The sequence below is a fragment of the Phoxinus phoxinus genome (assembly GCF_949152265.1).
Source record: "Phoxinus phoxinus genome assembly, chromosome: 2".
Taxonomy (NCBI): domain Eukaryota; kingdom Metazoa; phylum Chordata; class Actinopteri; order Cypriniformes; family Leuciscidae; genus Phoxinus; species Phoxinus phoxinus.
Window position 1 is genome coordinate 11,716,087 of NC_136877.1, and position 25,517 is coordinate 11,741,603.

The following is a 25,517-nucleotide window of genomic DNA, read 5'->3' on the forward strand; positions in this document are numbered from 1 at the left end:
CCTCCATCCACCCTTGATGTCTAAACACACAAGCTTTCATATGCCTAATTGGCTTTCATGGTCTTTGTGCGAGTGTGTGGGAGGAATTTGCAGTTGCATGATGACAAAACAGCGTGTTGCCTTATAGCTAAATGAGTCTTTAACGGGCTAACACGTGTTTAATAAGCCACATCCTCTCCTTCAATCACGGCCTCAATTTACCCAAAGCGTTTGCATAGCCGCCCACCGCAATACACCTCGACCTCCACTTGAAAACATGATACATTTTGTAAGATAAATGTAAAACGAAGTGTATACTGTTTATTTATTTTTGCTGTTTAGACCAATAATGGTATATGTTCTTTCAGTCTGAACGAAACCCATGTAAGCTACAGTAAGAGCAATATGTTAATATTCCCTGTTCAATTTCTCTGTTAGGTCAGTCCATTCCGCTTCGCAATTTGCTGAGAACCAACGAGACGTTTTCAGAATATCTGACGAACAGCCTTTCTGTGCCAAGCACAACAGCCACGAGCCTGATGAGGGTGAAAGTTCGGCTCGGCCAGGTACGTCATCTACAAAGACAGATGGAGAGCCAGAAAGATAAAGAGACGCTGTATATTTTAGTGCAGACTGGAGGAGATCCAACATCCCTTAATGAAAAATCAGCCGAGAGTCCAGAAGCTTCTACAGGAACTCAATCACATCACCAAAGCCCTGTGTTTTACCTCAGCAATAAAGCTAGTTGTTAAAGCTAGATTCACATGGCGGTAAAATGTCAAAACACATGTCATTTGAACTTCAAAAGCAAAACTCAATAGGCACACAAATATTTAGAGGACAATGTTTTAACTCTAATTATAAAAATGAAGACACTAAAATATTGCTGTTGTAAATTACAATTGTCATGTAAAATGACAAAATAATCTTTGATAATTAAAGGCCTACAAAATATTATATACTAATATACTAATATTATATTAGTCTTAAATGTCTCACTTTCAAACATTTAAATCCTCAAGCTTTTATTTTGACATAATACTGACAAAAGTGCTGAAAACGTATACTCATTTAATTAAATCGTTTATTAAATGAATGATGCTCGCATCTTTAATTAAATAAGCGATTTAATTAAATAAATACTTGTTTCTGCCACAGAATAAAAAATAAAAAAGGTAATTGCAACTTTTTGTCTCACAAATCAGACTTTTTTTCTCGCAATTGCAAGTTTACATCTTGGAATTTTGACTTTATAACTCGCAATTGTGAAAAAAATTTAAGATTTTTTCCCCCCATATGGCATTAAGCTATATTACGGTTTCACTTTTATTTCGATTAAAGTCGGCATGAAATCAAAATTGACCCTATTTACTTTGTTAGCGGATATTACTAGTCTTGTGGTGAACAATTAATTAATTTAATACACGGAAAAAAATTGTTTGCCGAAGTTATCTTTAATCAAAGTCTGAAAAGTTACTTCCGGTCTGGAATGGTTCTTTTTCTGATGACATAGGCTTGACGGATTGGGTTGGTTAATCGCTTAACCACTTCGCTTAAGAGGAGGAGCGCTAAAGTAAAACCCTGCCCTCTGTTCAATATTCCGTTTCACTCGGAAATGCGTCACAACACTTGAGAAAAGTCGTTTGCAACTTCCGGTTCACGCGGACTTTAATGTGCAGCCACATTTTTATTTTATTTTAACTTTACATTTGATTTATTAGTAGCTTTTCTTTAATTCATGAACCCCCTTCAGTTGAAGTTTGCAATCCCTGATCTGAGATAACATGGATCATCAGGTTTCAATTGTGAAATATATTAATTTCATTTGTGTGGACAAAACAAAACATCTCAGTAACTAGGAAAATTTAAAAGAATACGTCTTGACCTAAATGTTTGCTGCTCTGTTAAAGTTGCCTGCGCTCTCAGGAGAGGGAGATCTGCGCTCTGTGCTCTGCAGTGAATCAGTCGATGGCGTCCTGGAGTTTAATTCATCCAGTCAGAAGACGGAGTTTCAGAGCATCACATGCTCCTTGACAGCCAATCAGCTTCTTCAAGCCAGACAAGCGTTCATGCAGAATGTTGACAACATGAAACTTCTAAGTGCAGTGAGTAAACCTTTATTTCTGTGAGTGGGACTTTTAAATATTTTATGTCTACATGTAAAAAAAAAAAAAATCAGTATTTTTGTATTTTCCACTAAAAATAAGTATCATTAAACCATGATATATTTACTTGAAGCAAAATGTTAAATAACAAATAAAATTGTGCCAATTGTGCTTTAATGTGACAGATCAGGCACTGTAGCGCCTACGTTTTTTACTACAAGTTACAGCACAAAATAAACTTTTTGAACATCAGAAGTTGAAAAAAAACAGTGCAACTTACCAAAATCCATCACCGCGAAAAGACGTCATTAAAACAGCTTGTAAAAAATGTCACGTAATCTTACATTTACCTTAAAGCAAGTCAATGTTAATAAACTTGTTATTTAGCTAGATAAATAACTAGAGATGAGCATTTTGCTACATATTCATTATATTTTTTACTTAATCTGTTGTCTTTGTTATTTAATATGTTTGAATCTGTCAAGAAACAAGTTTTTATGATGCTATTTATGTGAGTGAGGACAGTCACTATTTATGTGTTATGTGTTTCAAATACAAATTGTTGTATAAACATAATTATATAATTTAAAAGTTGATATAAAACAGACTAGCATGTAATTGAAATGTTTATAAGTTTTATTTTTTAGCGTTGATTATTAAACATGTGATTAATTGTTTATTAATCTAGGGGTTTATTGTCTAGAGGTATGATTCTCGCTTCAGGTGCGAGAGGTCCCGGGTTCGAATCCCGGACGAGCCCCCAATTGTTACGTTCACCTCCCAGTCTAGGGGTCAGGAGGGGAGGTAACAAAGAAAAAGAAAATATGAAAATAAAAAAAGTAACGTAGATATAAAAACATGTGGAGAACACACTTCAGCCTCAGTCTCAGAGTGAAAACAAATTTAAGGAAAAGGAGAAGTATTTATTTCCTTCATATATAAAAAAGGTTAACAAAAGATGGGAATAAATCTTCAGGAGAGAGCATAGCCTAAAATAATAAACAAAACAGAAGCAAACTAAGGTTTAAGGGAGCTACCTGTCCTGCACAAAAACAAAGATGAAAATCAACAACACAAACTTCCCTGAGCTTCCACTCTAACCAAAAACAGGAGAAAAAAAATTATATATATACAAAATAAAAAGGCACCCTCTCCATATATTTCCCAGAAATTCATAAACAAGTGAACATAGTTATACAATAGTTATAGAAGTTATACAATTCCTTTTAATTACTCACAGGTAAAAATTCAAAACTAGAATGTAAGCTAAGTAATTGTTGTTGGCACACAACAAATGAGCATAGGTTCCACTCCTAACTCAAAGATAAGCACAGGTTCACACACACACACACGCGCGAGTTGCCGCTGATGGTAAATAAGTGAGAGAGAGTGAGGGAGAGAAACAGAGCACAACACAGGGCACACAAGCATTTTTTTCACAACAAATGATTTTAGAACACCCTGGGACGTAACAATTATATACACTTTTTCGATGCATCACTAAATTTATACAGCATCCACGAGTGTGTCTTTGTTCAGCAGTGCAGAATGTTTTTCGAACATTCAGAAATGTCTCCTCATAACCTTTGTACACATCTCAGAGAGAGAGAGAGAGAGAGAGAGAGAGAGAGAGAGAGAGAGAGAGAGAGAGAGAGAGAGAGAGAGAGAGGGACATATAGTACATAAAGCTCTCAGCAGCTCTTACAGAATAAAACTATTAACAGAAGTGAAGCTCTGCAGCTAGAAATGGGACTAAATGGAATGCGGCACTGAGAGAGCGCATGGACACAATAGGCGTCTTTGGGTCTGGCAGGGACATGGAAGGATGTTAAATAACTGTGTTATGTGGTGAACATGACCGATATACTCTCTGAGCTCAATGAAGGGCAGCCACTTACTGCTACAGAAGTATACAGTATGAACACTTGAACATGTGCTTCAGGTCGAACGGGGAAACAAGGTCATGTCCAGGGCAGCTCTTTTCTTAATATCTAGAGTAAAGTAAATTGGTTTTGTTATATGGATGTTTAGATATGGGTAAGTACATTTTATAATTTCCCCCCCAAATTCTATTACATTGTTTCCAAATTCTGTGTATTCCATTTTAATGATTTATTTACCATAAAAAGCACATCTAATTAATTGAATTCATAAAACTTTAACTATTTATTTATTTGTTTATTATAGTAATAGGGCCATATGAAATTTTCCGAAATTTTGTGTCGTCCGTTTAAAATTTTCTGGATTTATGATTTGATCCAAATTTATTATCTAAAACAGAGATAATCAAATCAAGGCAGACATATTTTACTGACAACCCAATAAACAAATGGGAATAACTAGCTTACCTGCTTTTAGAGAGAACTTTTACCACACATAATTGGGGTGTGGTCTTATTTGGGAAATCATAAATGCATATAATTATCACATTTAACAAGGCTGTTAAATGCAACATTATGATCTCTCAAATATTTTTAGTGGTACTATACCATTTGACATATAAATATGTTATGTGTTTACCAAAATATGTCAGATAAATGTAGCAGTTTGTGAGTTATGAAGGAAAATAGGGAAAGGTTACAACTGCCCTTGGCCTTTCATATATGTTCAACCATTTGTTCTTATATTCACATTTAAGACATTTATCATCCACTCTCATCCTGAAGCCCGGGTTTGGCTTTGCGGATGAGAGGTTGGGAGCATAAATGTTCTCCAGACTGAATGAAGAAAAAGCCATTTGCCACGTAATCCCCTGCGCGGATAAATACTTCAAAACACACACACACACGCACGCACACACACACACACGCACGCACACACACACACACACACACACACACACACACACACACACACACACACACACACACACACACACACACACACACACATACTGGTACGGGTGCTTTATAAGGACTTTTCCCCCTAAAAAGATCCATCCTGGTTTATGGGGACCCACCTTTCCCTTTGTCATAGAGATTAATAAAAAATATTAAACTGCTCCTTATGGCATGGGGTAAAAATCTGACTGCTCAGAATTTAATTCTAATGAAACAGTCTGGTAATATGAAGACCTGACAAACTAAAGCACTGTAAGGACAGGGCAGGAGTGGGCGTTTCCTGATTCAATTATGATTTATGAGGACTACCCTGGTTTATCTGGACATCACTCACATACACACACACATCTGACCATTAATTATGAGGACTAACCTGGTATAACCTGGACTAACTTTACCCATGAGAGTGCCACATCACTTAAGTTTGTTTCAATACCAGCATATAGAAAAACAAAACAAGAAATTATCATCAAATTGTTCACACTGGCTTAAACTTTAAGAGAGATTTCAGAAAACTAACCTGAGTTTGTAATGTGAGATTTAACAGGTGTGAAGTGAGTGAAGAGCAAAGAGAGAAGAGGGAAAGTGAAATACGGAAATATTTTAGCTTTAAAAATTAAGAAAATAAAAAACCAAAAGGAGTTTACACTATTTAACCATCACTGACAAATGCATTCACCCACAAGTATTTTTCATATTTGAACCTTGAATGTCAGTCTTAATTTATTCATTAGATTTTAAGAAGTTTTGTCTAAAGATAGTTTTGAATAAAGCTAAATATTTCCAGTTGATTGGGTTTGGGTTTTGTTAATGTGAAAAGAGAAGATTGTTCAAGACTTGGTATTAGTATCTAAATGAACATTGCTGACCATTTGGGTTTAACTGTACATCTGTAACCATATGAATCATGCATACACACACAACCCTAACTAACCCTTGATTATGAGGACATTTTGGGTTTAACTGGACCTCTCACACACACACTCTCAAACACCTGACTAACCCTTGATTATGAGGACATTTTGGGTTTAACTGGACTTCACTCACACACACACTCAAACACCTGACTAACCCTTGATTATGAGGACATTTTGGGTTTAACTGGACCTCTCACACACACACTCTCAAACACACACAAACACCTGACTAACCCTTGATTATGAGGACATTTTGGGTTTAACTGGACCGCTCACACACACACTCTCAAACACCTGACTAACCCTTGATTATGAGGACATTTTGGGTTTAACTGGACCTCTCACACACACACTCAAACACACAAACACCTGACTAACCCTTGATTATGAGGACATTTTGGGTTTAACTGGACCTCTCACACACGAACACCTAACTAACCCTTGATTATGAGGACATTTTGGATTTAACTGGACCTCTCTCTCACACACACACACACTCTCAAACACCCGACTAACCCTTGATTATGAGGACATTTTGGGTTTAACTGGACCTCACTCACACACTCTCAAACACCTGACTAACCCTTGATTATGAGGACATTTTGGATTTAACTGGACCTCTCTCACACACACACACTCTCAAACACCCGACTAACCCTTGATTATGAGGACATTTTGGGTTTAACTGGACCTCACTCACACACTCTCAAACACACACAAACACCTGACTAACCCTTGATTATGAGGACAAACTGGGTTTAAATGGACATCACAATTAACTCCACACATAGCAGGAGTACCTGTATTAGAGTTAACCATACTAAACCAAATCAACTATTCTACGTTAAAGAGTGAATTCACAAATGATTGTGCATCTTTTTGCTGCCACTAAACCTGTAAAAGTAATACGCACACCTAAGGAAATAGTGCTACAATGTGCTGTTGCTATATCAACCAACATATACACATGTGGTGCAAAATGAACCTGGTTGGAGAAAAGGATTAAAGATCAGCAAGTTTTACACTTCATAGAAGACTAGTTAAAGGACAATTAGATGAAGAAATGCAACTAGACAGCCAATAAAAACTAACAAAATTAAATTGAAAGGGCAATTTTTATTTTGCAAATGGTAAAAAAAAGGCTCAACAACTGAGGTCTAATAAGGCCATTATTAGAGATGCACCGATTGATCGGCTTGGGACCGGAATTGGACGATTTTCACGTGAACGGCCATGACCGGCGATCGGCCAGTCAGTCTGACATATACCGGTCAAACGCACTCTGGCGCCGCATGATTAACATCGCGCAACATCAGCATCACACGTGCACACGTAACGCACATGTAGAAAACCTCATGAATTACGTCAGTTTCACACCGCAAGCGTGAGAGGCGCGTATTTTTTTCGGCGTGCATGTTAATCAATGAGTGCATCACACCGGGAGCAGGACAAGCAGGAGCGTCGCGTGAGCAGCAGTGAAGCGCAGAGTCTATTTTTGCTGCGTTGCTCACACTCAATTAAAGTGAAAGCACACTTTTTTTGATGTGCAAAATAAATATGATTTCACACAAAAAGTGCCAAAAATGCACTGAATTTGCATGTCTAGTGTGTTTTAACAAGAACTGGAATAGGCTATGTCAGAAAAGAAAATGAAATGACTCAAAAATATTTATAGAAAATTCACCCATTTAAACTTGTTTTTATTATTCAGTTTGGGTAGAAGTATATGGTGTTTTATATAAAAAAAAAAACATATAGAAAATAAATGTGTGTGCTGTTCAGTGGTTAGAAAAAATGAAATCGGAATCGGCTAAAATCGGTATCGGCGGGTCAACCTCGGAAAAAATCGGAATTGGATTACAATACAAAATTGTAATCGGTACATCTCTAACCATTATGGGACTAAAGTGCATGAGGGAGTGTGCCTCAAAATGACCACAGCAACACACTGGAAATAAAACCAAATTAAATTGCCTTCCAGTAAATGCATGTATTTGTAAATTTCTTTCAAAACAGTGTTTTAATAAAAGTAAATAAAAGGATGTCTTGAACACTCTTCTGGCCCAAAAACACTTTAGAGAACAAAACCCACAGACATTAAAGGTTGTATCAGCGATTTCAGGCCCAAACATAAATGATCACATTCATCTAATCTTTCCTAACAATCCGCTAGCTGCCCGCCCCATAAGCATGCCGTCCAAAAACCGCGTCTCTGTAGGCAGCCTAGGCTCTGAGATCTGCACACAAAAACAATGGGTTTCACCAACCACCAAAACCAAAATAAACAGTGTTCCAACCAATCACCGACAGTTCCAACCAATCACCGCAAAATCTCAAACCACAACACCCCCACCTTTTGTGTGCAGATCTGAGAGCCTAGGCTGCCTACAGAGACGCGGTTTTTGGACGGCATACTTATGGGGCGGGCAGCTAGCGGATCGTTAGGAAAAATTAGATGAATGTGATCATTTATATTTGGGCCTATTTTTGGGCCTGAAATCGCTGATACAACCTTTAATGGAAGGCAACACTGATCTCTCGAAGAACTCTAAGATGATTTCTTTTTCGACATCAAACCTCGGTTCCTCACGAAATCCCTTATATTTTGGGCCGTTCTTTCTCTCAGAACAGGGTCCTCTGCAGTCTTGCACTGCTCACACTCTGCCTTTGTTGCAAGGTGTCCCTTTGAAATATGGACTCTGAAATGTTTCATGACAGCATTCACTTCATTTGGGCTCCATGGCCTTTTCACTATTCTCCTCAATTTGGTCTCTGTAAAACAAACAAACAAACAAACATACATATGTATACCTATACACCTATATGTATATACATGGAATAACTTTAATATACCCAAATGTTTAAATACCTCTGGTGTTCTCAGTTTCATCCTGATTCATTTGGCTTTTTCCTGAGGGGTAAAAAGCAACAATTAAAATGTATTCCAGCCCTACAATCTAAACAGTTTCGGACCATGTGAAATATCAGCAGATAAGCACACAGGGAAAACTAGTCTCTGGTCCTGTGTAACACGAAAAGGACCACTTTACACTGAAATGTTTTTTGGTGAACGGAGTAGTATTGGATGAGTTGATCAGAAAGATCAACACCTCCCATATTCTTGCTGTATTCAGTGACCGGGGTTGGGCATGGAATGGATTTGGTGTTCCAGCCTCCATCCTGAGTTCTTACCCTCCTCTGAACTGTGTTGCCAGAGAAGGCCGGGTGAATTGTGGAGCAGACAGAGACTTCCCGAGTGTCCATCCACTAAACGAAAACCAGAGGGCCGTCACGGATCCACCTGATGGTGCCCCTAGGATCCTTTTTGTTCATGGCATTTGTGGTTGTGCGGGGGCATCCTCGTCTCTGTTGTCCCTGTAGGTGCCACATGCTCCAAAGTTCATGCTGTAGAGATCCATGAATAGCTTTGGACTTGTGTAGAAGTTGTCTACATACACATTGTAGCCACTCCCTAGGAATGATTTGCTCATGAGGGACATAACCGAGTCGTATGCCAGTCCTACACCAGAAGCAAACACAGACTTCCCCGTGTATACAGCAAAGTCTAAAGTGTACCCAATGCTGCTGTCTGCCAGCACAAAAAGTTTGAAGCCCCACTTAGTTGGCTTCGCCTTCATATATTGCGTCATGCCAGTGTGAGCCTTTGTTGGCACCATCCTCTCGTCCACTGAAAGGTTCTGCCGTGGGCGATAAAATGCTCTGCATGCATGTTTGATGTCATCTAAAAGGGGCTTCAGACGAAACAGCCGGTCATAAGCTGGTGTCCCTCTCTTCCGGTCGTTGTGGACATCTTCATCAGGGTTGCTCATGTGGATGTTCCAGGAAATTACCTGCTACCTGTCACGTGCCATCACTGAGTGGGGAAACTGTTGGCTGAAAATGGTGTTTGTCCTCCAGTAGTCCCGGATATTTGTCAGTCTCACCAGTGCAAAAAAGAAAGTCAGTCCTAAATATTGGAAAAATTCTTCAACAGTTAATTTTTTCCAGGAATATTTTTTGCCAGTGGCAATGTTTTTTTTGCAGCGTCTGTGTATGTGTTATTACACAAAGTGGTTGCTGCACTGTCACTGACAAAAAGTTTGAAAAGGTCCAATGGTGTGTATATGGATGATGTCCTGGCTTTATTGTTGGGACGAACCTTTTGGGCACTGGAGGGATGTCTGGCTGACTCTTACTGTTCCATGATGGAGTTGGGGCTGCTGGCTGAGGTGATCTAGATCTCGACCTTGTGGATTCAGGACTCTGTCGACCCCTCAAGCTGCCGGATCTGGATCTGGATCTGGATCTTGACCTTGACCGCGCTCTCCCTCTAGACCGTGACTGCAGCCGTTCATGGCCTATTCTAGAGTGCGGATCGGGCCGAATTTTTCTGTCCGAGCCCGGCCCGCGTCCGACAGAGCAGTAAACCGAACCCGACCCGAGCCCGACAGGCATACAGATATTTATGTTCGAGCCCGACCCGAGACCGAAAGTTAAAATCCCGTTTTTTTTTATTCTCATACTAATGACACATGTACGTTTGTTTGTGTGGAAAGCCCGCTTTTATTAAGCAACTGAAAGGAAGAGATTCAGAAATGTCAATAGATGAGCGTTTCAGCGCCACGGCTACATAAACAAATTTCCGCACACAGGAAGACAGATGTTATGGTAATATTTTACATATTTTTTAATCACAAAAACGAACATTTGCATCAAGTGAAAGCATCAGGCACATTGGCTACCTACATTATAACCTGTTTTAAATTTAAAATGTTCAATGCCTTCGCGCTGATGTGACCGAGCCCGACCCGAACCCGAACATCATTTCTAAATATCTGTCCGAACCCGGCCCAGCCCGTCGGGTACCGGCGGGTCCCGTCGGGCTTGGGTCGGGTATCCATCCTCTAGCCTATTCCTGGCAGCTGCTGGGATGCTGCAGCAGAAGTGGGAGGCTGGGATGCTGCAGCAGAAGTGGGAGGCTGGGATGCTGCAGCAGAAGTGGGAGGCTGCGATGCTGCAGCAGAAGTGGGAGGCTGCGATGCTGCAGCAGAAGTGGAAGGCTGGGATGCTGCAGCAGAAGTGGAAGGCTGCGATGCTGCAGCAGAAGTGGAAGGCTGCGATGCTGCAGCAGAAGTGGAAGGCTGCGATGCTGCAGCAGAAGTGGAAGGCTGCGATGCTGCAGCAGAAGTGGAAGGCTGCGATGCTGCAGCAGAAGTGGAAGGCTGCGATGCTGCAGCAGAAGTGGAAGGCTGCGATGCTGCAGCAGAAGTGGAAGGCTGCGATGCTGCAGCAGAAGTGGAAGGCTGGGATGCTGCAGCAGAAGTGGAAGGCTGGGATGCTGCAGCAGAAGTGGAAGGCTGGGATGCTGCAGCAGAAGTGGAAGGCTGGGATGCTGCAGCAGAAGTGGAAGGCTGCGATGCTGCAGCAGAAGTGGAAGGCTGCGATGCTGCAGCAGAAGTGGAAGGCTGCGATGCTGCAGCAGAAGTGGAAGGCTGCGATGCTGCAGCAGAAGTGGAAGGCTGGGATGCTGCAGCAGAAGTGGAAGGCTGGGATGCTGCAGCAGAAGTGGAAGGCTGGGATGCTGCAGCAGAAGTGGAAGGCTGGGATGCTGCAGCAGAAGTGGAAGGCTGCGATGCTGCAGCAGAAGTGGAAGGCTGGGATGCTGCAGCAGAAGTGGAAGGCTGCGATGCTGCAGCAGAAGTGGAAGGCTGGGATGCTGCAGCAGAAGTGGAAGGCTGCGATGCTGCAGCAGAAGTGGAAGGCTGGGATGCTGCAGCAGAAGTGGAAGGCTGGGATGCTGCAGCAGAAGTGGAAGGCTGGGATGCTGCAGCAGAAGTGGAAGGCTGGGATGCTGCAGCAGAAGTGGAAGGCTGCGATGCTGCAGCAGAAGTGGAAGGCTGCGATGCTGCAGCAGAAGTGGAAGGCTGCGATGCTGCAGCAGAAGTGGAAGGCTGGGATGCTGCAGCAGAAGTGGAAGGCTGGGATGCTGCAGCAGAAGTGGAAGGCTGGGATGCTGCAGCAGAAGTGGAAGGCTGGGATGCTGCAGCAGAAGTGGAAGGCTGCGATGCTGCAGCAGAAGTGGAAGGCTGGGATGCTGCAGCAGAAGTGGAAGGCTGCGATGCTGCAGCAGAAGTGGAAGGCTGGGATGCTGCAGCAGAAGTGGAAGGCTGCGATGCTGCAGCAGAAGTGGAAGGCTGGGATGCTGCAGCAGAAGTGGAAGGCTGGGATGCTGCAGCAGAAGTGGAAGGCTGGGATGCTGCAGCAGAAGTGGAAGGCTGGGATGCTGCAGCAGAAGTGGAAGGCTGCGATGCTGCAGCAGAAGTGGAAGGCTGGGATGCTGCAGCAGAAGTGGAAGGCTGGGATGCTGCAGCAGAAGTGGAAGGCTGGGATGCTGCAGCAGAAGTGGAAGGCTGGGATGCTGCAGCAGAAGTGGAAGGCTGGGATGCTGCAGCAGAAGTGGAAGGCTGGGATGCTGCAGCAGAAGTGGAAGGCTGGGATGCTGCAGCAGAAGTGGAAGGCTGGGATGCTGCAGCAGAAGTGGAAGGCTGGGATGCTGCAGCAGAAGTGGAAGGCTGGGATGCTGCAGCAGAAGTGGAAGGCTGGGATGCTGCAGCAGAAGTGGGAGGACCCTCCTCAGCGGAAGAATGGGAGCTTTCCTGTCTGGCTCGGGTGGGTGGGCTGGTGTCTTCATTATCATGACTGTAAAACAAATAAAGCAAAATATTAGATCATACATATCAGATCAATTAGTGTTTTTGTATTTGATTTCTCACATAAGATAACAATGGCTGAGATTGCTACTGTACCCCCCAACCCACCACAGCTATAATATGAGCACTCTCTCCCCAGCCAAAAGGTGTGACCAACCCCCCACTACAACATCCTTGAGACATTCTCTCCACAGCTAAAAGGTGTGACCAACCCCCCACTATCCTTTGTTTGTCTGAGTTTACCTAGAGATACAAACAATGGCTGAGAGACAAAGTGTAATCCACAACTCTTACTACTCTGTAACAAACATAGAAAACGAAATACTACTTTTACAGAACTTATTATTACATATTTAGAAAATTTATATTTTATAATATTCGTTTTTTTTATATACTTTTACAGTAAATAAATAAATGGAACTTACTCTTCAGCAGTGTCTAGACCATCCTGGTAATCGAGTTCCTCATCAGTCAAATAGCTCTCTTCTCCAGAAAATCCATCATCCTCCATGGCATCAAAAAAGGCCAGCGCTTGATTTAGATCCATGTTTCTCAATCTCTGACGATCCATTATTCTCCGTGTATTCTTCAAAACTTGCGTCTCTCTGTGCGTCTCTCTCTCCCCTCGAAACCACTGTGCCGTGCGTCTCTCTCTCTCTCTCTCTCTCTCCACAATATCAGCCTTGGTTCATGCGTAATGACGCACACCAACGTGGACGACGGATCAGCCTGTCATTGGTCAACAACCTCACGCAAAGAATCACGTGATATCCAAAATGGCAGCTAGCATCGAGCTAGCGGCAAAAATGACAGAAAATGTATAAATTATGGACATCAAGTGGATAAAACTTGGATATAAGCGTTTGGATTTATTGCTGAAACACTCTAAAAGGACGCATAAGTTCCAGGCTGGATAGAAAAACTTCTGTAAAGGCTAGAAAGACACCAAAGACACCCCCGTGACGGCTAGCTCGTTAGCTTTCTGCTGCAAAAAAACGGTAAGAAAATCAATCAAATAATATAAATATTTATCGGAGGAGTCGTGTGGCGTCGTGGACGATGCCGTCGGGCTCAAAGGGTTAATGCAAATGGGTGGAGTGTCTGTTCCGGATGGCTCCTGGACGCCTTCCCGGGAAGGTGTTCCGGGCGCGTCCCACCGGGAGGAGACCCCGGGGAAGACCTAGGACACGCTGGAGAGACTGTCTCCCGGCTGGCCTGGGAACGCCTCGGTGTCCCCCCGGAAGAGCTAGAGGAAGTGGCTAGGGAGAGGGAAGTCTGGGCATCTCTGCTTAGACTGCTGCCCCCGCGACATGGCCCCGGATAAGCAAAAGAAGATGGATGGATGGATTTGTTTTAGACAAATATGCTTGCACTCTGTCACCAACTAGATATATTTAAATTAATGAAGGCCACTTTTCACTGGTAACAAAAGACATTTAGCATTATCAGGACCCACAAATATTCCCCCACTGCATTATATATATATAGTAGTTTAATGTAGTATTGACACTAAAACTCTGTAAACTTGATTGTTTCCCCTCAAACAGTAACTTTTATTTTTGGGTGTCCTATACACAATACATATTGTCACTATCCACAATATATATTGTTGCATTTTTGTATTGCGATACATTGCTTAATTGACAGCCAATCGGAATCAATTCTGCTATAACATGCTTCAATATATAAGCGGCAGTCAAAGATGCGATCACAATAAACAGAACGTTACCGTCTGCTGGTTGGACCCTAACACAGTTATGGTTAGTGTGAATGGGCCTTAACAGTTTACATCTCTGTGACTGAAAGTCACAAAGCATATCCAGATTGAAAAGTGTGCATATTGGGTCTACAGCTTATCCACAATAAAGAAGCAGCCGACACATACCCAAAGCAACATCTTTTCCTCAAACCCTATCCCTGACATGACGGTCCTCGTAGTGGAGAACTGTCCTTACATTTCAGGTCAGTGTCATGCCCATCCCCCAACGCACGAGTTATGAAAATGAATGAACCGAGCAAGGTACATTTTACTCGAATTTGAGACGTCACAACAGGGTCTTTAAGACGACAGTCCACGTCAACCAGTCTAGTATGGTGCCCAACCATCCTACACTTAACATTGCCTGTGTCAAAGAGAAGAAAACAATGAAGGAACATGCGCTCACTTACTTTCTGTTTCACTGATGAGGAAGGATTCACACTGCATTCAGTCACAGCCACTGATGTCTCGTCACACAATTCCTGTAATTATGAGAAAGACAGGTACAACACTGAGGCAAGGATGTTTGCCAATTGGTCACCGCAACTAATTCTAGTATCAGTCTAAATATCTAGTGTCCCTTTCATTGCTCCGTCGTGCACAAAGCAGACATGCAGAATTTAAAAAAAATAATCTGCATCATATAAAAAACTAACATTCATGAAATACAGAACATGGTTGACTTTCAGTGATAAATTATTTAAGAGACTCACCCTTAAACGCCAAGGCCAAGAGGAATCCCCATAGTTGTATGTGACCTCCTCATCTGGAAAGATATGTCTTATACTAAACAGACACAGGTGTGGCCTTCCGTCAACAATGACTGTCTTGACTTTGCAATTTGGATCATTCACCAGTCGTCCAAGTGAATGTCCACCGTACTCTTTTGTTGCATCTATGCTGTGATAAAAATAGTGCAGTAAGAAACTTAAAACATAGACACACACTGAAACATACGGTTCTAACTGAACATTTGGGTTAGGCTAACCTTGGCCTATTTAACCTATATTCAAATACACATGGTTAAAGTTAACTTGACTTCCTAAGAATTTAATAGGTCAGATGATCCACTTAAGGTAAAAAAATAATACCCCAGTTGAAAAATAACCATGTTATTGATTATCACTAACTAATAAGTTCCTCATGTTATGAGAACCATAGCAAATCTGCTATTGTAATAGTGCTGCACGATTAATCTTATCGCAATCGTAATCGCGATGTCAAGCCTGTGCGATTATATGACGCAAAATGCTGCGATTTTGTGTAAAATAAACAATGGGCTGGTACGCAATTAACGCAGCATCTGTTATTTTTTGTCATCCTTTGGCTAGTGTTACATGATAATGCTCTCATGCGATTGCTTAAAACCATTAATGCGAGACAAGTCAAAAGAGAGCGCGCTGATTCGCTGAATGTCCGACTGTGACTCATAGAAAGACATGCGCCAGAAATACAGTTCTCTTTCGCGCTTGAACGAACAATAACACACAATTATGCCAAAATGTCGTTTGTCGAGTATCTTCATAACATAAGAGCAGTCTTATGATGGACGTATAGAGTTGTGAGAGAATGAGGCGCATGTGAGATCCGCGTCTCTGTCAGCAGCGGCTGCTCTTAAAGGGCCAGCAGCCAAAGCTTCCTGTCAGTAAAGTAAATCAAAGAACAAAGGGGACAGAGAAAATTACTCACTGCTCTTGACTAAAGAACTTATGTAGCTTTAATAAGGATTAGTCTATTTATTATGTTTGATAACTTTATTAAATTTCTGTATACCTGAAAGAAAGGGAGGGCACAGGTAAATATGACATTTATTATGGGTTTATGTGAGGATTATTTGAAGTTCACTTAAATTAAAAGCTGTTATATTTAATGAAGTCTAATAAATGTTTTTTTTATTTTTTATTATAGCTTTCAATTGTAATGATGGAATCACTGTAATGTTGGATGGCTATAATTAATGTTTTTAATGGGGGTGGATTAATTTATATCCAGACATCAATGGCTTCGATGTTATCAATCATTTAGTTGTTGTTGCTAGTTTGAGTTGAGAAATACACATTTCAGAATTATCACTAATCTGTGTGTGCATTTTGCTTTAGATCCAAGCAAGTAGACTCATGAAACCATTTGTTTATTATATCGCAATTGCATATTCCAATTGCAATATTGACCTCAATCGCAATATGACATTTCCCCCAAATCGTGCAGCCCTATATTGTAATAATAATAATCATCATCATAATCATAACTGTTTTTATTAGAATGACATGCAACTAGTTTGCTCTGAATATGAACCAAAAATAAATAAATAAACCAAAAAAGAAACAGCCAGCTTACCAATAACTGGTTCCATTCCATGTGAAGTCAAACAAGTAGTTGCCTTGAACATCTTTAACATGTTTACTTTGAGAGAGAATCCCACGGTATTCAACAACAAAGGTGGATGGTTCAATGTGCTCAAGTGCAAACACACCTCTCCCTAAAAGAGCAAAATAATATATAATAATACAAATAAAACATGAATCCAAGTGCACCTATATGTTACACAGCTAACCAACCTATCCTTTTAAAGAGTTAAATCCTGTAAAACTGTGTAATGTATAAATGTAATATGAGGTGCAAGAAAAAAAAAAAAAAAATAAAGAAAAAAAAAAAAAAATCAAGCATTGGTTTTCACTGTGATATAGTCTACTAGTTGAATTTGGTTGTAACCAAATTAGGTACAACAAATAAAATAAAAATAAATACTTAACTATGTATACAGAGAATAATGTTTACATTATTCTCTGTATACATAGTTAAGTATTTATTTTAAAATAATAATAATAAAAAAATTGTTTAAAGTTTTTTTTTTTCCATCTCTTAACCTTTATGAAAAAATTAGCGGCTTACCCAAGGGTAAAATGTGTGAATTTGAAAGATCATGTCCAGACTGCCAGCAATAGGCCTACTTTTCATTCTTACAAGTGCATGCCTACTTTATGATTTGATTTGCCTGCAGTCTGAACATAGTCAAATTGCCTTGTGGTGCACAATTTACCTTTGAATGTGTTGATTTGTCGTCCCTCAATGAAGGCTTTGTCTTTGCCCGACAATATGTGTTCTTTTGCATCCTGCTCAGGTTTTATTCTCTTCTTTCTTAACATGTTGACTGAAAACATTCCAGACAACATAATTAGTATGTGTGTATATATATAAATATATATATATATATATATATATTAGATAGATAGATAGATGCTTTATATACAGTACATTATTGTCAGACTGTAGTCTATATCAATAAATACAACATTTTACACATAAATAGTTGATAAGTGAGGTTTTGAGGCTTGCTACTTATGATAAGAAACAGTCTCCGATTTCAAATTCAGTCCATTTTAATACCATTTTATCACTCTTTAATGTGGCGCCTCAGATCAAACGAAGCTAACTAAACTCGTTACTTAGAAAAATTAACTATAGAGAGAAAGTTTTAGAAAATGTTACATGTATTACACCTGATTTACATTAAAATAATACATGTAAAATCAAATTGGAAATAGAATCGAAAGAATGTGAATTAAAATTGAATCATAAAATGTCTGCTAATATCCAGCCCTAAAATGAATAAACTAAATATTTTTTCAAGTCATTCTAATGACAGTAACATTACATTAATGAAAGTATACTTTTACATTAATGAAAGTATACTTTTACATTAGTTTCGTTTCTGTTTATTTAATAGATTTCTGTATCTTACTGTATTAAACTGTAAATTCATCCACTCAACTTTACCAGTCATCATGATGACATGACAACATAGATTTGATTTATTTCAAAATGTAAATTAATTCTCTCATAGCATCCATGGAGATGTATCTTTCATCAACTAATACTAATACTTGTATGTGTCTATGAACAACAAGAGAATTTCGTTTAAGTACCAAACAAAACAAAAAACGTGAATAGCATGTTCAAGTTGTTTGGAGACGCCATTTTAACTGCTTATGGACTTATATTAGCCCGATTAATGGCCACGTTTAAAGTAATGTAACTAACGTTATTCAAAACTGTCTGACTCATGACACTTAACTCCACAAAGGTAGAATATATAAATAAACGCACTTACCTTCCTCGTGATTTAAAGTGAAAATCTCCCACTATAGCTCGTCAACTTCGCTCGAATTCTGCTAATTAATCTTTCATGATGATGATTAACCTTCAGATTAATCCATAGACAGTGGATTAATCACACCGTCACACCACACGTCTGCGATAGAAGATCAGAGGCGCAGGCGCGCTGACTTTGACGGATGTGAAATGCAGCCAATCACTGACGAGGATTCCAGCAGCCAATCACTGACGAGGATTCCAGCGTTCCACCAATGAATCGCGCTTGAGCGTGGTCTGGGTGTATTAGCGTCGAATTTCACATAGACAATCACTGACGAGGATTCCAGCGTTCCACCAATGAATCGCGCTTGGGCGTGGTCTGGGTGTGTGAAATGTGTATGATACTGCAGTAGCGTCGACTTTCACATAGAGGGAGATTATACACTCTGAGCATACACTGGCACACACTGAAAAACGGGTACAACGGATTTATAAGGACATATTGAGAAAAAGCGGGAGGTGGTTAGGCGCAGCCTGATAAGCCTTTCTACACTGCTCGACTTATGAGGACATTAGTGCTGTCCTCGTAGTTACGGTATGTCCTCATAGAGTCGGTATGTATCCATGGTTTTTGTCCTCATAATCCGGTCGCACCAACGCACACACACACACACACACACACACACTCTCATCCACCCCACCCCCACCCCCTTTCCCATTTGCCTCTTTCTGAACCTTCCTTTCCTTCTAAAGTAATCGCTATTGAATGTGTGAAGGTCAAAGAGATAGACACAGAGATAGTGCTGGCTAAGAGGCCAGTGAACGGGAGTTTATTAAGGTTGTTTTAACTGCCTGACATCCCAGGCTCTGAGAATAAACTCTGAAAATCTAATGATCTTTATAGATTGAACCGTACTTCGCTTCAGTTCAGTAATACAGTCTTAATCTTTGGCTCTGTGAGGCAGAACCCATGTAATACACAATTAAGCTCAGAAAAAATCAGTAATACTAAAATGAGTTTTTTTTTGTCCTTCTTTTTTTCTGATTCAGCTTCCATTAGCATTGGGTCTGAACCGGCTCGAGACGGGCGTTCTGATGGCAAAAACCAGCATTCATATCGCTCCACTAATGACAGCGGTGAGTTTTCCGTTTTGGATGAATGGACTATGCTTTCCATCTTTTACAAATGTAAAATGTTATCCAGGAATAGGATACAATAGTGTGTCCCATGAGGTTTCAAATTAGAGGCACAAATCCCATGTTTTGTCTTGCAAAACCTATTAGATATGTTGGATAAACAAACATATCTTCACACCAACTAAACCTTTTCTGGAAGATAAGTAAATACTGTAATCGCTTTCCATTTCCACTGTTATCAATGTTATTATAAGTATTTTGGTATTTATTATAATAATATTTATTTATTTTAAGAATAATGAATACTTTTATTGTTTGATTAATAAAAAACTATAATAAAAAAAATATATAACAAAATAACACCGATTTAGGCATCCCAAAGTTTGCTAACAGGATTTGCTAAAATGGTAAAGCTCATAAATAATTTATAGAAAATAAAACCGCTTACTGTATATACTCCTTGTAGTTTGACATCCTGAGGATTTTCTAAAATACACTACCTTTCAAAAGTTTTGAGTGTTTTTAAATCTCTTGTCTGCATATATTAGATACAAAACAGTAATATTGTGAAATATTTTTCTACATGAATATTTTTTTAAATATAATTTATTCCTGTGATGCAAAGCTGAATTTTCTGCATCATTACTTTAGTCTTCAGTGTCATATAATCCTTCAGAAATCATTATAATATTCTGATTTGCTGCTCAAGAAACATTTCTTTTTATCAATTTTAAAAACATAAAATGTGCTGTTTCATATTTTTGTGGAAACTGATAAAACATTTTTTAGGATTCTTCGATTATCTCTTTTTTTTTTTTTTGGTACTATTTATATAAACCATGTATTATGTTATTTCCATTGATAGAGCACAACATTCAGGTTATGGAATTATCCCATTTATTTACTCCATACAGAAATAAAGTTTGCATAAATAGTTTAAAACAGACCTATCATGAGCTCTGAGGCTGTTCATCAATAGTACATTCTCCTGTAGAATTCAATATATATTGTTATATTTCCAATGAAAATAATTCTGAAGAGAAATCCACTAATTGCGGTTACAATGAATACAGGAATTGTGCATGAAGAGCTCAGCTAGCTACGGTCGTCTAGCTACGTTTACATGCACTCAAATAATCTGTTTATTATTGGATTGATGGCTCAATCAGACTGGAGAAATATAATCTAAACACCCTCTGAGCTTGAAGCAATAAAGTTTCAATTGTATTGGAAGGGGTGGTGTAGACCTGAAATAAATAAGCATGTATCGGATTCAAAACTCACATGCACAGTTCGTTTATGTTTACATACTGTGGGCCCTATCTTGCACCCAGCGCAATTGACTTTGAACACCGACGCATGTATCATTCCTATTCTGCACCCGCGCACAGCGGACTTTTCCCTCCACAGACACACGTCGGTAAATTAGGGAATGAACTTTCAGCGCAAAGAGGAGGCGTGTTCCGGCGCAAAACTTCCATGGTGCTATTATAGTCGTTATAATAGCAATCCGCCGTGGAACAAGCGCGCCTGCTCTTAAAGGGAATGTGAGAGGACGCTCTGATTGGTTTATTTCACGTTACGCCCAAACCACACCTATGAATAATGAAGCTACTTCAGACCAACCCCTTTTAGATTTGCGCCGGGCGCAAAAGTCATTTATCCCGCCGGGAAAATAGCAACAGCGCCGGGATCCGCCCACAAAGTTACTTGCGCTTTGCGCTTTGACACTTGCGTTTCAGATCGTTAAAATAGGGCCCTGTATGTTTTACGTGTTATACACTGCACTTAAAAAAAATAAAGGATCTTTATTGGCATCTATGGTTCCATGATGAACCTTTAACATCCATATAACCTTTTCATTGATTGCACTAAAGGTTTTTTACAGTTGAAAAAAGGTTGCATGCAGTTCTGTTTATTAACTGCTAGAGCTCCAAAAGTTACGGACTGCAGCTTTATAAAACAAAGTAACTTTATTTTTGCGTCATTTAATGCGTTTGACACTCCTGAAACTTTGCAGTGTGTGGCCGATTGTCCTGTTAGCAACATGAAAAACAAAACTTTTATTCTCAATGTCTATGTGCAATACAAAAACATAAAAACAAGACTATAAAAAGGTGCAATGTTTTCGTCTTGCTGACAGACTGTCTCAGATCAGCCATGCAGTGATCAACTGCCAGACCTGAAATTACTTGCAATGCAGACTTTTCACTTCTTTTCATCAGTTCTTGTTAAGTTTATTTGCTCAAGAATGTTTTTCTTTATGCGTTTTGGCATTTTTTTCATAAACTTTTGCAATAAGAATACAGCAAGACAAACTATTAATCCTTTTTTTTAATGCCATTTTTTAAATGTTAAGTGACATTTTAAATGTGACAACAATTAAAGGACTAAGACTTAGCTAGATAATAAACTGCACTTGTAAATACAAATATGGTCTTAAGGAGGTCTAAATAAAAGTCTTACGATACAAATTGTAATTTGTGGCCCTTTGGATTTAATGTGGTTTAAATGCAGCCCTCTTGGCCTCCGAACTTGAGTACCCCTGTTCAAGAACATTGTGAACAGACAATCAAATATGACCAGAACTAAATGCATTTTATAATCAATGTCAAGGGTTTGGTATTGTACCCTCTGTTTCGGAATCAGTTGTGTCATTTGCAAGGCTTCATGGGAAGAGTTGTTCATCTCCTCGCAAAAGAACTGAAGTAGTCTTGTATGGTACCATACTTTACTTTCTTTGTTGCAAATCAATGCCATTTGCAAATAGCATTGCAAATGATGTAATCTAATCTGTACACTCTCAAACTCCTTTTTTTTTTTTTGCAATAAACTTTAAATGTATCATATTTGTTTGTGTATTGGTATATAACGTTATACTAAATACTTTTTAATAGTAATATATTGTGCTATTCATCTGAGAGCTGGTTGGTTTGGTCCAAGGATTAGAGCTCTGTAGTGAATATACGTTTCTGAATGTGGAAAAAATAAATGGGAAAATAATTCAGGAACCAAGGGCACTGAAAAAGTGGGCCGTCACTGTTGTGCTCTATTACCCATGCTTCTGTGCAGTCCATTACTGTTTGCATGCGCATGGCTATATAAATAAAATCAGCTGGAAGTTTGCTGGAAAGTAATATACCGTGTCATTTGGTATTAACACAACAGCTGTCACCTTCGTTCTGAGTGAACAGGCTTTATGTCTGTTATGCTCGTTAAGTGAGACTGAAACACAGTTTACACTTTTTGTTTCGATTATGAAGGTGCTGTCTTGATCACGCACCAAAAACCATTTCACCTTTTCATGGTTGGGCATTAGCCGGCTTAGCCGCCAGGCCAACAGATGCAAAGCACAGATGGACTTGTGTTACGCAGACATGCCGTGAACTAGACATTCATGGCATTAATTAATGACATTACACCATAATATTCAGTTATGGGATGGACAAATGTTCGCTAGAAGTGTGTATGCAGTATGTTTTCACAGGTCTGTTTATGTAACACAGTCTCACCCCAAAACGTCACATACTGACGGGTCTTGACCATACGTCAACATACGACGAAAAGGGTTCCCCTGTAACGTCCATGTGTGACGATTCGGGTATGGTTGGGTTTAGGTATGCGTTAGGGTACCGCTAGGAGGCGCTGCTGGTGCGCTTATGTCTGCGTCTCATATTGACGTTACAGGGGAACCCTTTTCGTCGTATGTTGACGTATGGTCAAGACCCGTCAGTATATGACGTTTTGGGGTGAGACCGGGTTGGTTTATGGGTCACAGATAGTGTAATGCTAATGCTTCATACAGATAATAAAGCAAAGGTGTGTGTTTTTTTCTTAAAACAAATTAATATTTTTATTCAGCAGGGGCGCATTAAATTGATCAAAAGTGACAGTGAAGACCTTTTATGATATCTATTTTAAATAAATGCTGTTCTTTTGAACTTTCTATTCATCAAAGAATCCTGAAAGAAATGTATCACGGTTTCCACAAAAATATGCAGCCGCACAACTGCTTTCTTGAGCAGAAAATCAGCATATTAGAATGATTTCTGAAGGATCGTAACACTGAAGACTGTAGTAATTGTAATTCTTCTTTTTATCACAGGAATACATTTAATTACAATCAAAATAGATACTATTTTACAGTTACTGTCTGTATTACCATTTTTTTACTGTATTTTCAGTTCAAACAAATGCTGTCTTGGTGAACATAAGAGTAATTTCTGAATGTGTATATGTGGTGATTTTCCTGTGACATGTTTTTTTCTCCACTCAGATGTCTAATTTTGGGACTTCAGCGCTGCTAAGTGCGGTAGATACTTTGGACTTCAGGTCCGATCCATTTGGAAGCCTCAGTCAGCTGATGTGTGGAAAAGACGTTAACACCACGTCCAATAACACCAGAAGAGCTGTTGTGAGGACCGTGTCAACAGAATCGGACCAACAGAACACACGGGCCGCAACAGCCGACAACACCAATACGACCAGCACTAACACCAGTAAGAGCTGATTTTTGAATCTAATAGGACAGTTTAAATCAGAGAACGCATTTACCAGTAACGATCATTGTGTGACATACTTCTTTGTGAACCGGGAATATTCAAAGGAAAATAATGGGACTTAATATTATTCAAGAGGGCTATTATATTATTATTTATTCCCTTGTGAAAAAGAAGTGAACTTAATTGTATTTAATGTGCACGTGTAGTGTTCTTCAAATCTTAAAAGTTAATTTTTTTAAAAACTGTATTTGCAGATATATCATATTAATTAAGGGTACACTGTGTAGTTTTTTTAGTTTTATTAGCTAAAATCAATGTCTTTATTTATAAATATGTCCTCATTGGTGTAAAATGACCTCTGCCAATGATCGGACTTAAGGCCCTTTCACACTGGACACGATTTTGACGCACGAATAATTCGCGCGATGGTTTTATTTTTTGATCAGCTGTTGTGTAATGAGTGCTTACACACCGAACGTGAATGTGCTGCGGCGAAAAAACGAAGACAGAAAGGCTTCAGCCAATCACACACAGTGGATTGTTTATTTGATTGCATGTAAACGTAGCCCTCACCTCAGCAGACTGCCAGACGCTGCTCCGGACCGATTGGTTCCCTGAAGTTAGTGGTTTGTCTCGTCAGATGCGGTGCCACTGTCTGAACGAGCTCCTCAAATTGTCCGTATTTCGCACGCGAACTATTCACTTTTTCGTTTCGCTTTTTCGTGTACGCGTCCGGTGTGAAAGGGCCTTTATCCTCGTAAGCGAAGAATTTCGTATCTATATTTACATTGGACGGGTAAGTCCAAGGAGGCTTCCTTTTTTTCCTTTATCGTTCCGCCTTTTTGAAAAACTATAATAGCAGAGAGGGACAAAAAGCACTAGCCTACCTCAGTTTTTGTGCAGAGCCAGCGTTACGTGACTGAAACCAGCAGAAACGGACAAGATCAGTGAGAGGCGCTTGTCACTGTCCCGGCAAATTTGAAAGACTGCACTGTACGGTACTTCGTAATGTTGTGTGTCAAATTGCAGTTTGTTTGAAATAACGAACCTCATCACCTGAAAGAAAACTCGATGAAGTGCTATTGGAAGACATGTTGTCATATCTTCTTGGTACATAACGGCTACCGTAGTTGCAACACGCATTTGAAAAAGCGAGACGCTAGACAGCACTATTTGTTTGAATGCAAAATACAATTTCACCGCTAGATGGGAGAAATGTACCTTTAAATAAAAGCCACTTAAATGTACTTAAAGAGAGTCCACTTTCACGGCTGTTTCTTTACACGCACATAAAAACGTGCAATTTGTAATCATGTCAAACTAAAGGTTTTACTTTAAAGTGCATTTCACATCATTTTGGTTCAAAAATCTTTTCTTGTGCTTTGAAGAAGTACATTTATTTTGATGTGTTGACTAACATACTAAAGCACATCTACTTATTCAATATTACATTTAAAATGAATATATTTACAA

General features: G+C 39.6%; 2 protein-coding genes across 3 annotated transcripts in view; one reads left to right on the plus strand and one right to left on the minus strand.

Moving 5' to 3' along the window:
• Window positions 1-25,517, plus strand: part of LOC306994416 (retinal-specific phospholipid-transporting ATPase ABCA4-like) — a 93,580-nt gene that overhangs the window by 42,536 nt on the left and 25,527 nt on the right. The window contains exons 6-9 of the mRNA XM_079604904.1: window positions 418-545; window positions 1,890-2,084; window positions 19,456-19,542; window positions 23,819-24,041. Coding sequence (XP_079461030.1) covers window positions 418-545; window positions 1,890-2,084; window positions 19,456-19,542; window positions 23,819-24,041 — 633 coding nt within the window. The remainder of the gene's footprint in view (window positions 1-417; window positions 546-1,889; window positions 2,085-19,455; window positions 19,543-23,818; window positions 24,042-25,517) is intronic.
• On the minus strand, window positions 8,429-17,457 carry LOC306994417 (histone-lysine N-methyltransferase set-1-like). 2 transcript variants are annotated; one of them, XM_079604906.1, is made up of 6 exons: window positions 17,351-17,457; window positions 16,648-16,789; window positions 15,024-15,210; window positions 14,721-14,792; window positions 8,711-8,752; window positions 8,429-8,613 (listed from the first exon to the last, which is right to left on the minus strand). In XM_079604906.1, the coding sequence occupies exons 1-5, from the start codon at window positions 17,454-17,456 to the stop codon at window positions 8,738-8,740; spliced, it is 522 nt and encodes a 173-aa protein (XP_079461032.1). In that variant the 5' UTR covers window position 17,457; the 3' UTR covers window positions 8,429-8,613; window positions 8,711-8,737. The 2 variants fall into 2 exon arrangements, with proteins under 2 accessions (XP_079461032.1, XP_079461031.1); XM_079604905.1 differs by lacking the exons at window positions 8,429-8,613; window positions 8,711-8,752 and having other exon boundaries at window positions 13,975-14,792.

Excerpts from the sequence above, each read along its gene's own strand:
- LOC306994417 (XM_079604905.1), bottom strand. The coding sequence starts at position 17,456 with ATGTTAAGAAAGAAGAGAATAAAACCTGAGCAGGATGCAAAAGAACAC. Across the intron at positions 15,211-16,647 it reads TGGAATGGAACCAGTTATTG|CATAGATGCAACAAAAGAGT; the intron begins GTAAGCTGGCTG and ends TTTTTATCACAG. Across the intron at positions 14,793-15,023 it reads CTTGGCCTTGGCGTTTAAGG|GAATTGTGTGACGAGACATC; the intron begins GTGAGTCTCTTA and ends TCATAATTACAG.